The sequence below is a fragment of the Pituophis catenifer genome, unplaced genomic scaffold, assembly GCF_029215685.1.
Source record: "Pituophis catenifer annectens isolate HBS135680 unplaced genomic scaffold, rPitCat1.0.hap2 SCAF_3, whole genome shotgun sequence".
NCBI lineage: Eukaryota > Metazoa > Chordata > Lepidosauria > Squamata > Colubridae > Pituophis > Pituophis catenifer.
The window spans coordinates 187,871,248-187,886,706 of record NW_027256883.1 but is presented as its reverse complement, the minus strand read 5'-3'; the positions used below and the strand labels follow the sequence as shown (position 1 = coordinate 187,886,706).

Here is a 15,459-nt window from a genome sequence, read left to right as displayed (position 1 = left end):
TGGTGGGTTCCTCCCAGTTCGGCCTGGTTTGGCCGAGCCGGTAGCGGTGACGATATGACATCACCGGACCGGTTCTCTTTGTTCAGGATCTGGGCCCTCCTGCCCGCTCCCGCGTTATTCGTACCTTGGTCCCACCCCCAATCTATTCGTTGTCTCCCGAGTCCCAGCTGATCGGCTAGAAGGAAAAAAAACTGTTTAAATTCTTGCCGCGGGGCTTCAAAGGGCCACCTTACAGCTGATCAGTGTTAAAAGGCAGTGTGGTGGTAGACCAGTGCACTCGAAAAACAAATGGGTAGACCGGTGCCTCCAAAAACAAATCAGTAGACCGGAACGCTTCAAGAACAAATGGTACAGCTATGCAAGCAGTTAAAAGCCTGGTAGACCAGTACCTCTCCTAAATCCTAAAGAATTGTCACATTACCATCAAACCATGCCCACAAAATAAGCCACGCCCACAGAACTGGTAGTAAAAAAATTTAGAACCCACCCCTGCACACATTGCATTATGGGTGGCACTCGGCACCAAAAAGGTTAGCCATCCCTGTGCTAGAGTGACCTACTTCATAGGAATGTTGTAATATTTAACTGAGGTGAGGGGAACAGAATATGCCTATTATTTTGGAGCTCCTCGTAAGATTGGCTGAGTAATTTAATTATTAAACATCGTATAAATCTCTGGAGATATCCAAGAGAGCTATTTTTGATTAGATTTTTTAAAATATGCATTCACAATAGAAAATTTACTATTCATGGATAGCATAAGTAATAAATTGGGCTATACTCTATGGATAATACACTGCTCAAAAAAATAAATTGATAGTATTGATAGTATTGATATTGGAGGGAAAGAAATTTTTCAACAAAAATTAATTAAAGAAGCTTTTGTGGACTATTATACTAAACTATATGCCAAAGAGGAGGTGCAGAATGGACTTATAGAAAAATATTTAAACGATAAAAGAGTTACAAAAATTACTGATCAACAAAAGGAAAGAATGAATTATCCTATAACAGAGGAGGAGATAATAGTAGCAATTAAACAGTTAAAAACAGCCAAAGCTCCTGGTACGGATGGTTTGACTGCAGTGTATTACAAAACTTTGCAAGCTGAAATGGTGGAACAACTTAGAGATTTATTTTGCAATATTCAACAAGGGGGTAAAATACCCCCATCATGGACAACAGCTTACGTATCTTTGATACCAAAAGAACAAATCGGTCCTAAAAAACCAGAGAATTATAGACCAATATCTCTTTTGAATACAGATTATAAAATCTATGCGAAAGTATTAGCCAACAGGTTGATGCCAGTAATCCAAAAGGTGATTCATGATGATCAAGCGGGATTTATCGAGGGCAGACACATGAAGGACAATGTAAGGCAAGTAATAGATTTACTGGAATATCTTGAGAAGAATAAACAGATTCCTGCAGTGCTGGTCTTTTTGGATGCAGAGAAGGCCTTTGATAGAGTGGATTGGAATTTTCTACTAAAGACTTTAAAAAAGATGGATTTTGGGGATCAATTTATACAGGCGATTTCAGCGATTTACCAAGAGCAAAAGGCACAGATCATTATTAATGGAAGTTTGACAACAGAGTTTAAAATTGAAAAAGGAACAAGACAGGGATGTCCGTTGTCCCCACTTTTATTTATTCTAACACTAGAAGTCTTGTTAAATACAATACGGGACTCTAATATCTTGAAAGGTATAATGATTAGGCAAGAGGATTACAGAATAAAGGCATTTGCAGATGATCTGGTTGTTACCCTATCACAACCAATGGAATCAATAATCCTGATGAAGGACATTATACAAGACTATGGTAAAGTTTCAGGTTTTAGACTGAATCCAAAAAAGACTAAAATGATAGTTAAAAACATGACACAAGATCGTAAATATGAGCTTGAAAGGAGGGCAGGTTTTGAGACTGTACCTAAGGTAAAATATCTAGGAGTTCAGGTTGCAGAATCAAACATGAAATTGTTTCAAAATAACTATGAGGTGTTGTGGCGAGAGGTGCAGAAAGACATGGAGACTTGGAAAAAACTGCAGCTGTCTCTACTTGGAAGAATAGCAGCAGTTAAGATGAACATTTTGCCAAGATTTCTTTTCCTGTTTCAAATGATTCCGGTGCTTAAAAGTGATAAACAATTGAAAGTCTGGCAAACTGGACTTAATAAGTTTGTCTGGAACGAGAAAAAGCCGAGGGTGAAATTGAAAATTATGCAAGATGTTCCAGAAAGAGGAGGTCTTAAACTTCCAAACCTACAGTTATATTATGATGCAGCAGCTTTAACTTTAACAAGTGATTGGTTTGGAAGGAAAAAGACTGGAATATTGAATGCAGAAAGTTTTGATCTTGAATTTGGATGGCATGCTTACTTATTTTACGACGACAAGGTTGATAAAGTATTTAAAAGTCATATACTTAGAGATTCTTTGATGAGAGTTTGGAAGAAGCACCGATTCAAATGGGATTATAAAATACCGCTATGGCTGGATCTTGGTCATACTTTGTGGAATACAAATATAATGTCACTCGGGGGGTTTTTATACAAAGAGGTTCTTTTTACAGATGCGGGCAGATGGCGGTTGAAGACATTGCAGACACTGTTGGATGAAGGGATTAATTTAACATGGTTACAATATAATCAATTACAATTGAGATGGAAAGAGGACCAAAAAACTGGTATTATGTTGCATGAGGAAGAATTGGTTAGACATATAAAAGAGAAAGGTCCAATGCATATCAAAAGGCTTTATAATGTTTTGCTAGAAAGGGATTCAGAAACTGAATTAGTTAAAGATTGTATGATTAAGTGGGCACAAAATTTTGAAGAACCAGTAATGTTGGAAACATGGGAAAAAAATTGGGTTCAGAATGTTAAATTTACACAGTTGCAGAACCTGAGGGAAAATTTCTATAAAATGTTTTATAGATGGCATTTAGATCCCAAAAAGTTGTCATGTATGTACCCTAATGTCCAGCCAAAATGTTGGAGATGTGAATGTTTGGATGCTACGTATTATCATGTTTGGTGGACCTGTAGGAAAGTTAAGGCTTTTTGGATAAAAATTTGGTGGGTCATGCAGAATGTTTTGAAGAAAAAAAAATTCAATTTCAATTTTCTCCACAACTGTTTTTATTGGGTATAGTTAAGGGTTTTACATTGGGTGAAACAAAATTGATATTGTATATGATAACAGCAGCAAGGCTGTTGATAGGTAAATACTGGAAGAATGAAGCTTTGCCCACTATTGAGGAATGGACTTTGAAGATGGCCAGTTTTGCAGAGATGGCGAAGATTTCAGCATATTTAAAAGATTGTTCACAAGAGACTTATGAGTGGGAATGGAGAAGGTGGATAGAATATGTTCAGAACAAATATCAAACCAGAAAGTATCAAATAGCTTTTATTTGAAAATAATGTACTAGAAATTTTTTAATGTAATGAGATAAAGAGAAAAATTATACAGGGGAGGGAGGGGTCCAAGTTTACATATAAGTGTTATATTAGGGTTCTTTATGAGTATGAGTATATTATAGGGAAGTCTGGGGGGAGGGGAGGGTTAGGGAGGGTTAGGGAGGTTGGGAAGTTTGGGGGGGAGGTGGGGGGGGAAAAAGGGGTGAAAATATAATTGTAAAACTTTTGCAATAAAAAATAAATAAATAAATAAAGGGAACACAAGCAGAAGACATCCAAGATCTGAATGAATGAAATAGCCTTATTAAATACTTTGTTTGTTACATACAGTAGTTTTGTGTTCCCTTTAGTTGTTTGAGCAGTGTATAAACTACTGTATGTAAAGAACAAAGTATTTAATAAGGCTATTTCATTCATTCAGATCTCGGATGTCTTCTGCTTGTGTTCCCTTTATTTTTTTTTGAGCAGTATATTTATATATATTCAGTATAAACATTGTGCTTACTTCTATACATTTTACTTTTAACTGGAGACAACTGGACTTTCTTGTTTTTTCTTTTGAAGACGTTTCGCTTCTCATCCAAGAAGCCTCTTCAGCTTCAGACAGGATAGTGGGGAATGGAAGGATTTATATTCCTTGCAGACAGCTGGCAATCCATAAGGAATATAAATCCTGCCATTTCCCACTATCCTATCAGAGCTGGAGAAGCTTCTTAGATGAGAAGTAAAACGTCTTCAAAAGAAAAAACAAGAAAGTCAAGTTGCCTCCTGAAAAAGCACCTTTGGAACAACCATAACCTGGATGACTGAGAATCTCTACAGAATTTTACTTTTAGATATTTAAAATAGTGAGATATTTCAGGCAGTACAATATATTGAGCATTCCCCCCCACACACACACACACACTTCCTGCTTTTATTGGGGTTTCTATTTTTCCTCCCAAACAGACATAGAGCTGTGCTGTTAAAAACTATGATTTAACAGACGTCTTTTATTCATCTAACAAGTTTATTCCTTTGTCAGGTACTGCCTCATATCAAAGGATTTTACTGAGGTGGGCACGCAGGGAATTTATTGCTGTAACAGGTTTATTCTCACAGCCTTTAATCATTTATGCAGACTTCCGTTTTGCAACTTCGGGTACACAAATGGGCAAAAGGTGAGAGATCGTGAGGCCACACTGCCCCCTTGTGGTCCAAAGCAGCACCTGACAGCCAGAACATTAATCATAGCAGCAGGAGTGTAAAATTCAATTTTACCTCTCCATTCATTCTGAGATGAGTTGAAGGCCGGCCTTGTACATATAAACTGCACTTTACTTTATCAGAGAGCTGGTAACAAATGGCGTGTCTTCTTCAGGGAGTTTAACCATCAAAAAACAGTGCACCATTTAATTCCCCTCGCGCCTAGGGTCAGAGCTGGAGCTCTTGGCATCAGCAAATGCTTCAGTCCTCAGCTGTGCAGTAAACTATGTTTTAGAGATTGTTCCTCAATATGAAATGATCAGCCCATTTATCTGCTAAAGGAGCCCATCTCTTTGTTCAGCCTCCCAATATTTTTTTCCGCCAACCCGATCTGGACAATAAACCAGACCCGTCTTAAGATATTCTCTGTTCAATTTGTTATTTGAGTCTCTCCAAGCCCAGTGGTCTCTGTCAGCATCCAGATTTCCAATTTTCTTTTTTCGGACAGTTTGCCTAGGTTCTTGCAAGACCGAGAGGACTCCTGCTATCCCCCCCCCCGCCCACCCCTCGCCTCAAACCAGGAAGATTAACTGCAAGAACGAGACCTTCAACCCAGTTGAACCGAGAACAAATTGGCACTGTTCTCAGTTAATGTTGAGGTGAAATTTCTTAAGACAATTTTCAACTCCAAGTAAAAGAGGCAAGGGAAAAGCAGTGGCAGATCTTCCAAAGCCTTTATATTACATATGGGGACAGCTATAGGTCATTTTACTCTTTCTTTGTAATTTTATGTTACATATTAGAACCCTTCCTAAAAGGAGAAGTCTCTAGCTGCCTTTAAAATATATATATATCTGCCTCAAAACTGACTTTGAAATAATGCCTCCATCATTCTAAAGAGGTTTCCGGAGAGCCAAAGAAAATAGGAAATCTCCTATGGCTTCTTGAACTGACAACATGCCATTTTTATTAAGTGCTGTGAAGAACACTTGTTAAAATTCTCCCAACTGACATCCAGAAAAAAAAATGAAGCTTTACAGCAGATTTTTGTCCTCAAGTTCTTTCTTTCTTTTCTTTTTCTTTTTCTTTCTTTCTTTCTTTTTCTTTCTTTTTCCTTCCTTCCTTCCTTCCTTCCTTCCTTCCTTCCTTCCTTCCTTCTTTCTTTCTTTCTTTCTTTCTTTCTTTCTTTCTTTCTTTCTTTCTTTCTTTCTTTCTTTCTTCTTCCTTCCTTCCTTCCTTCCTTCCTTCCTTCCTTCCTTCTTTCTTTCTTTCTTCTTTCTTTCTTTCTTTCTTTTGTAGGAAGTTAGCACCCACCCCTCTCCTAGAAGAATGAAATATTCTAGGAAATATTTAAAAGGCAGTATATTGTACCTCCCTGAATGAGAAAAGGAGAAACATGCTCTTGGAAAGCAACCCTCATCTTTGTTACTGGACCAGAAAGACTGGACCAATCTATCTACAAGACAAAAGGCTGGGCCAGCTTATCTACAAAACAAAAGATCTTCACCCTCAGGATTTAATAGGATTAGCCCTCTATCCATCTCACCACATGGCACCTGGAGAGATTGCATCACCCAGCAAGGTTCAACCAAGCCTGGGACTTAAGACAACCTACAAAGTTACCCCTGCATGGCCCCATGGGAGTCTGACAACCAATCAGGATACCTGCCCTTACACAGGAACAGGAAGCTCTAAGGCAGGACCCAAGACAGGGTATAAATCTCTCTCTCTTTCTCTCACCCGTGTGCTCAATTGCCCAGGACCTCAAACCATGTGGTCCTGTCCACCATTAAACCATCTTTCCAATCAGCCTCCATGTTTCCAGTATCTTTCTTCCCACTTGGAACTGAACCCAGATGGAGATTTCTTCCAACACTTTCTCTCTCCCTCCCTCTCCCTCTCCCTCCCTCCCCCCCCCCCCCTCTCTCTCTCCATCTTATTTCAAAGTCTGGGCTGCACTCAATCAACAATTAAAACAACTTCAATAACAAATATATGCAGTGGTGGGATTCAAATAATTTAACAACCAGTTCTCTGCCCTAATGATCTCTTCCAACAACCAATTCACCAAACTGCTCAGTTAACAACCGGTTCTTCCAAAGTGGTGCGAACTGGCTGAATCCCACCACTGAATATATGTATTAAAATTATAAAGATTAAAAACCTGGCACCAAAGTTAAACTTTCACTTGTTAAATCTTCTCATCCACCTCACCCTGTCCCAGCACTTGGGGGAAAAGATAAGTCTTAAGAGCTATTTGACTAGGAGGGTAGAGGCCTACCAAACTTCAAGGGGAGGGGTGCTCCATAAGGCAAAGGCTGCAACTGAAAGTGTACTACTGCTGCACTTCCTAAATCCCACAAGATGGCAATATTTAAGGGAAGTTACTAGGAGCATAGCCACTCCATCTGATCCGATAGACAGGTAGATGTCCTTAGGGAGAGGCAGGCCTTCAGCTAACCTGGCCCTGTGCCATATTTTAAATTCACAGTCAAGGTATTAGTTTCAAAATGTAAATAGCATCTTTGGATCATATCAATAGCTGGTTAAAGAAGAGGATTCCTCATTTGAAATTGGCATCAAAATAATGGAAACAAAGGAGGTTAGCAACAAGTCACTTTGATCTATTGATCAATGAGGTTGTAATAGACTGGGCTGTACATTGATTCAGTTTCTAATCTTGAAAACACAAAGTCCCATCAACCTTCATGTCCTTTTATTATTTATTTAATATATTCACATACCACTTCCCTTTGCTTTGCCTTGCCTTGCCATGCCAAGCAGTTTACAATCAGTAATTTTAACAATGCTTAATGAATAAGCTGAATGTTAAAATACAGTATAAATTTAATTTCCATTTTAAAAGTGAAATAAAACAAACAAACAAAACTAATCTCAAATGTTTTTATAGGAGATCTGGGTGGAAGGAAAACATTAACAATTACCTAAAAGATATAACTGTAAAAAAAAATAGCAGGAGGGTGAGAATTCCAGGGATCTCCAGGTTAACTAATGCTGATGTAGGATGAAGCTCAAAATTTGAAAGCTTGGTTTAATAGGTAAAATATTAAATAACTAGAATCCACACAGAGGGGAAAAAATAACTCTACAAATCAAGCAGACTTTATATGAAAATTCGGCATTCACAATAATAAATCAAGATGGCATCATAAGAATGTGTGCATAAAAAGAGCTCTGCCAATTGTAGCCATAAACAGCAATGCTACATCTGTCTGAGCCATTGATTTCCAGCCCTCTAACCTTAGTCATGAATGAGCAAGGATCCATGGATAATACATTTAAATGTAAGCAAGGAGTCTGCAATGTGCACAACATTGCACTAAACAGAAATCAAAGAAGAGTTTCCTCTGAATAGGCTAATCTGAATAGGCTAATCATGTGATGTTTCACAATGTTTTCCCCATTTGTGGAGCTGGGGTAGGCGTGGCCTGCACGTGACGCATCCGGCCTGTGGGCCGTCAGTTTGACACCCCCGCAACTGTTCCATGGGTTCTGCATCAACATGGACATCACTGAATGATACTCAAGGTTAAAGCCTCTAGATATCTGAACGTGTCCCACAGATTTGAGCTACTTCATTTTCCGAATAATCAACGCCAGCTCTTCAGTTCTTGTGAGTTGAGATTTAATTCTGAGATCGTTTATTCATTAATTTATTTATTTTATTGAATTTCTATACCACCCTTCTCCCGAAGGACTCAAGGCGGTGTACAGCCAGAAATAAAATCACAACAAAAATAGCTTAGATTCTTTAATTGTTTAATGGGTTTTAGGCGTAAGGTTCTTAATTTTCGGCCAAAGGGTATAATTCTTTTAATTTTTTAAATTTTGTATTGGATGATTTTTACTTGGCTGTGCACCGCCCTGAGTCCACCAGGAGAAGGGTGGTATACAAATTTAAATAAAATAAAAACAATAAAAACAATATAAAAATTAAAACAATTAAAACAATTAAATAAATTGGCCAAAAACTAATAAAACGACCCATTAAAATAGTTAGGCCAGCCCTGCTTGTTGGAATAATAATGTTTTTGGGGCGCGACAAAAGGTACGAAGGTCGGGAATTCTACGAATCTCAGGGGGTAACTCATTTCAGAGGGTAGGGCCCCCCACAGAGAATGCTCTCCCCCTGGGGGTCGTCAGTCAACATTGCCTAGCCGATGGCACCCGGAGGAGCCCCTCTCTGTGGGAGCGTACCGGTCGATGGGAGGCTATCGGTGGCAGAAGGCAGTCTTGTAAATACCCAGGTCATGGAGCACTTTAAAGGTAGCAATCAGCACCTTGAATCGCACCCGGAAGACCATCGGGAGCCAGTGCAGCTCGCGCAGGAGCGGTGTTACATGGGAGCGTCGAGTCGCTCCCGTAATTATCCATATCATAATCCATATCAGCATGACAAGCAGACTGCAGATTAGGACCCATTCAAGAGTTGTGAGGCATCAGATAATACATATTTTATCCTTTTCCTAAAGATAATATGACAGTAATTGGGAGATTAATTAAAGTGTTGAACTGGCACTGGGGAGACCCAGGAAACCCACCAGATGAGTTTGGGTGAGTTACTCTCTGTAATCCAATTTACTTTGCAGGGTTGTTCTCCAGATTTTTGGAGAAGAGTGGGAATGCTATGTACATTAGCTTAAGCCCCTGAATGAAAGGTGGGATAGGAATCTAAATTATATTAAAAAGGCTGTTAAATTTGCTTCAGAAGGATCAAGTAGCCCTTACCCCACCACAGAATATCTAGATCTGTTGGTGAAGGGCAAGATGTGAAAAAGTAGCACTTCAGAATATTTAAGATTATTATTTTTAGACATGATCTCTTGGTGTTCCCAAGGATTCTCAGAACCTTGTCCTGACAAATAAAATATACAGTAATTAGGTGAGGTTATGGTCGCTTGACAATGGATCACAGTACTCAACTTTCCTAATATCTAAGGTTTCTAAAGATAACTGATAATTCTCCTCTTAAAAAGGAAAATAAATTAACCCCACTGCTGATATTCAGTTTTGACATCACTAGAACTGTGCAAAATAAGCAAAACAATTCTCTTGTTTTGATGGACGTAATTTAGAACATCCTCTTATCTAAATCAAATTTAACGCCGAGTAAATTACAGATTTTATCATGCCCTTTACCTGGTTCTGTCTCTGGCTACCAAATTGCAGTTTTTATTCTTTCCAAAGGTGAGGTGAAAAGGTGAGAAGGAAATTATGTGAAGTACACCAAGGACATCAGCAGGATAACTTTCTCAAACCAGGATAGAATGACACCAATTTTGGTGTAGCAAAAGAAAGACTGAGATTTGGAAGCCAGAAAAAAGATTTGAGGTAAAAAAAAAAAATTAGTCTGGATCAAGCTGAGGGCTGCAGAAAATAACACTCCTGGAAGAATTTCCCAAGTGCACCTCTATGGGAGTCGCAATTTGGATAAGCAGCTCAAAATGATTCCAGCTGCTCCGTTTTAAGGCTCATCGTCATCATGTGACTTAAGTGGAGCATCTGCAACCAGCCCTGTGCTTTCTAGTGCACACCTGCAGAGTCAGACATACGCACACCCAATGCAAAGCAATATAAACTGATGGTAGAAGCAGAAATACATTTGCAGGCAGGAAATGTATGGTATTTAGTTGTGCAGGAAAAATAGATTCTTCCCATGATCATTGCTGGTAAATAGGTTGGAAAGAATTCCAGAAGCCTTGCCCTGCGCACTTTCCCTATTTTGTCACTTGGTTGGTCGTTTTCCCCTAAGAAAAATGGTTTTGTTTCATTTTTATTAGAAACATAATAAAAGGCCAATGGAATCTTCAGTGTATGTGTGTGTGTGTAACAAACGCTGGTAGATGAAGGTGTGCATGTCTGTGCAGCCCTTCATATAATTCAGAGCACTGGAGAGTGGGGGTAGAAATGTTGAGTTCATCTGCAATTCCTTAAAGCAGAGGTCTTCAAACTTGGTAGCTTTAAGATTTGCGGACTTCAACTCCCAGAATTCTCCAGCCAGCATTATCTGCAACTGCTTAAAGCAGAGGTCTTCAAACTTGGCAGCTTTAAGACTTGTGGACTTCATGCTATGGTGGCTGGAGAATTCTGGGAGTTGAAGTCCACAAGTCTGAAAGCTACCAAGTTTGAAGACCTCTGCCTTAAAGTAACAATGCCAATTCTCTGGTTCACAAACACACATACAAACATGGTAAAGAATCTCATTTTTCTTGATAGAGAATTAGGTTTAAGGAGCAGGCTATGTAAGTTTACATCAACATTCATGTAATATCATGGTAACCAACCAAATTCATTATTTATATTTACATTCAACTAGCTCTCCATAAACTAACATCAAAATATAGATTTAATACTTATAAATAAATGATTATCTACCATCAAGTCATTATCAATTCTTAGTGACCACATCGACTTTCTCTATGATGATCTGACTGGGGCAATGCGCATGCACGCTCTTCTGTGCATACATAAAAGCTTCTACGCATGCACAGAAGCGTCCTGATGACATCGGGGTCAGTGGGTAGAGCCTCCCGCCAGTTTTACTACCAGTTCTATAGAACCGGTCAGAACCGGGGGTAACCCACCACTGTCCCTCCCCAAAAGTCTTGCTATGCTGCCTCATTATGGCGGGGAACTTCTGGGACAGATAAGCAAGGAATATTGGGAATCTGTGCAAAGTCTGTATATTTCCAGTAGGATCACCCAAGCGCTAAAGGTTATCCCAGGTGCCTAGCTAAAGCATGGAGGCACCTGTATGGAGCTATATAGGAAGATGATGGAGACAGACAATCACTTTAGTGACAATAGCAAAGGTATCCCATTTATTCTGCATGGGAGAAGGCAATAGTAAGCCACTCCAAAACACCTACACAGATAGAAAATACAAAATGATACTTCATTACTTTCTATAAATAGACACATTTCCAGAGTTATGGAAGACAGCTTTATTTTGTTTTTCTAAACTGTTGCAAGAAGACATGGAAATTTACACACTTTATGTATCCAGGACTTTGCAAACTCTTTAAAGGAAGAGCTTTTTAGAGACTCATTGGGAGCATCAGCGCTATTCTGGACTTTACACAGTACACAAAAAATAAAAGATAAGCCTATGGAACTCACAAACAGGGAAGAGGGAGAGAAACCATGAATCCATAGATTGGAATTAAACTTTGTTAAGTTGCACATACAGCACAAAGACATTGTATGGATCGGACATTGATGGCTCAAGCTTCTCTGCAGACTTGTGAAAAGCAGAATGGAAAGAGGAGTTTGAAAAAGTGACTCAGGATGCACATCCATATTCTGTGTAAAAACAACACCACAATTTACCTGTATTTTACAAGAAGAATAAAAAAGAAGAGAGCAAGTCATACAACCAACTTATGTTCTAGAAAGAAAGACAAATCCATATTTCCAAAATACATATATCCAAAATAAATGATATTTCAAAATAAATATCAACGTGCTGAGGCAAAGAAGAACGTTACAAAAGAAAAACAGTCATTGCACACCTTAAGCAGTGTACTCTATACAAACCATCCTTCCTCTCTGAGGAAAACAATCCTAGCACAACTGCAAAGTTCAGAACATTTTATTTTTTAAAAAATGTGTGTCAAAAGGTTTTTGTTTTTTTTTAAGATTCATGGAAGTAAATTTTCTCATTTGTTATATTTCGCTATAAACAATCTTGTCAAATGGATTTCAGGTTAATTGTAAAATGGGCCAGTATACTCTATTTCATTGAGGGAATTTAATTTCTAGAATTTGTTCTAATTTGCTGTTTCACTAATACAGTATCTTTCCTTCCCTCAAGCTACAATCATTTCGCCAAAACGTCTTATTTACTGTACAAGGAACATGCAACAGAAATCCATGTAGATAGAGCACTAGCAGTTCTACACCACCCTGTGTCCCATTCCAAGGAATCCTTATATTCAACAGAGCCTCAGTTGGGGGAAAAGATAATATTTCTGGACGTGTCCCTCTGGCTCTATCTTAAAGTTGGATTCTTTATCCTCATTGCTATAATCACCACTATCTGAACTTTTAACAGTCAGTAACACATGCCAAGAACCACAGATTTTTGTTAACTATAATATCAAAAATTTGAGAATGTGCAGATACTGGCTCCAAGTTTCTCATTTCTTAATTTTGAAATGAAAGGAAACAACAAACAATATGTCCGCATTAAAGTCCTTTCTCAAGGAGCTTAATTTAGTGAAAGTCTTGACATTATGGCTGTAAAATAAGCTAATTTATTATAAGAGAGAAAATGCAAGAAAGAAGAAATGTAGAAACCAGTAAAAGATTAGAAATCTATTGCTTTACAGGAAAAAAGACAGGGAAAAAAATCACAGCAGTTAGGCACAATCACAGTTTCAAGGTTTTCATTTCCACCCATTAAGGTACGTCAAGGCTTTGCTTGTGTTCCCAAATCTGCCTACATGTATAGCAGGTAGTTCCAGGATGATCAAGTTTAACACAGTGGTCTGAAGGATCCTGAGCATCTCTCTGAGGGCACTGTATCTGCCTCCTCTCCTTTCTGCTTCAAGGGTATAATGTAGTTATCCATGTACTGCAAATTTCTTCGAAATTGTGTCTTTCTGTTTTTTGTTTTTTGCACTGATAATTTTTCTACTTTATTTAAAATGAGCATAGTGCCCTGATGAACAGAAGTGGTCATCACAACTAGACTGCTGGATAAGATGTCCACAATACAAGCTCTATTTAAGTGTTACAATGTATTGGTCATGCATACATCCCTACAGAATCCTGGCAAGCAGGCATTTCAACATGAATAGTTGATATGAGGTCAGGTTGCTAATCAACTAATTGTTGGAAGGACAGTTGTACATTTTCAAATTGGTGACAATTTCAGCATCACACGTGATGAACTTCAACAGTCGGAGAGAGTCAGTGGTCATCTACTTTAGCTCTTTTGGCTTTCAGAGAAAGATGCTGTAATAAAAAAAAAGATAGTATCTTTTAAAATTTATACTCTCATAAACGCTCTAATGAACCAACTCTTCATCAAAGAGTTAATCAAAACCAGCAACTTACTAGCGTAAATTGAATGTTGCTTTTACAGCTCTCCTGAAACTCCATTTTGCCATCCAGCCAAAAGCATTAAAGCGTACAACCATTTGCCAATATAGAAATATAGGCAGTCCTCGACTTATGACCACAATAGAGTCCAAAATTTCTGTTGCTAAGCGAGACGGTTGTTAAGTAACCTTTGTCCCATTTTATTACCTTTCTTGCCACAGTTGTTAAGTGAATCACTGCAATTGTTAAATTAGTAACATGATTGCTAAGTGCATCTGGCTTCTTCATTGACTTTGCTTATATGAAAGTGACCACATGATTCTGGGACACTACAATTATCATAAAGATGAGTTAGCTGTCAGGTGTCTGAATTTTGGGCCATGGATATGTTGCAACGATCGTAAGTCTGAAAAACGGTCATAAATCACTTTTTTCAGTGCCATTGTAACTTTGAACGGTCATTAAACAAATTTTTGTAAGTCAAGGACTACCTGCAATTGCTATTTTGAAGTTGTAAAAATGTGGGTGCCTGGTAATACAAAATAAATAAAATGAGGAAAACACATCTTGCAAAATTGCAGACTTTTGGAATTTCTTCATCAATAGAATTGATATCATTATGAAGCATTCCACTGTTAATCAGATGGAGTAATTTAGTCATTCCAAGTAGAGTTGCGTAACATCCTTATTGCACTCTTGATGTGACAGATGGTGGTGAAGAATAATTCACAGGGCTAACTGCAATTGGTTTTTTTCCCCTCCTAAATATTTTTGTCTCCTAAATATATGCCTTGCCAATTGATTCTAAGCTGACATCATCTCTCCTCCTACATTTAAAACTCTAAGGGATCAACTTATTCCTAGAACACTATTTTGTTAACAATGGTCCCACTCTCTTCCAAAGATTTGCTAGCTCCTACTGCTTCCTGAAATAAGACTTAATTGTATTGTAATTAATGGGATTTCAAGAATAATATGGGTTTCCATTTTGTGTTGACTTTTTAGAAACAACAGCCACTCTTTATTTAACAACTATCTCATTTAGCAACCAATTTAAATTTGAAGTATATTATAATCTAATAAACGCTTTAAAAGTGAAATACGAAACACAAGAAAATATAGTAAGAGCTGCCAATTCAGCAGTGATACCGTTTGGAGTCCATGCCGAGCCCGTACCGTTCCTTGCTGATAGAAATGAGGGGCCAGTTCCAATAACCAAGTAGATTTAATAGCTGTAACATCTCGCATGTAATACTTCGAAGTCTGTATAACTTCATTGTACACTACCCTAAAAAGATAAAATAAAAATAAACTATATAGTATATGAGACTTGACATCTGAGCTAAGTAGTAAGTTAATTATCGTCCAGTATTTTACCCTTAGTATAATTTCTTGGCATGACATGGCATGGCGTAAGATTCACAGACATACGTTGGCCAGATTAGAAGCTTAACTGCAGACAAGCATAAAGCCACATGAACAACAAACAGGTTAGTTTTCATTTCAATGCAAAGGTTTTATGGACTTTTATATATTTTCGAGGGTTTAAATTCAAGGTTTTTTCCTCCTACTCATTCATGCCTTGAAGTCTGGTGGTTGTGTTACTGTAATAGGTTTCCTCAGATTTAGGAAAGAGAAATAGCAGCTTGGAAATCTTATAAACACAGAACATAAATGCATTCTTCCTTGCTCAGACAAAATACAGCAGTCTTTGACTTACGACCATAATTAAGCCCAGAATTTATGTTGCTAGAAATTTGTTAAGTGAGTTTTGTCCC

General features: G+C 38.0%; 1 protein-coding gene across 2 annotated transcripts in view; it reads right to left on the bottom strand.

Moving 5' to 3' along the window:
- Positions 1-12,875: 12,875 nt before the first annotated feature.
- Positions 12,876-15,459, bottom strand: part of DHX35 (DEAH-box helicase 35) — a 36,318-nt gene continuing 33,734 nt past the window's right edge. The window contains exons 21-22 of one of the 2 annotated variants that reach the window (XM_070939977.1): positions 14,831-14,969; positions 12,876-13,594 (exon numbers count right to left, since the gene is read on the bottom strand). In XM_070939977.1, the coding sequence (XP_070796078.1) occupies positions 13,550-13,594; positions 14,831-14,969 (184 nt within the window). In that variant the 3' untranslated portion in view covers positions 12,876-13,549. The remainder of the gene's footprint in view (positions 13,595-14,830; positions 14,970-15,459) is intronic. The other variant, XM_070939978.1, reaches the window with a different exon arrangement.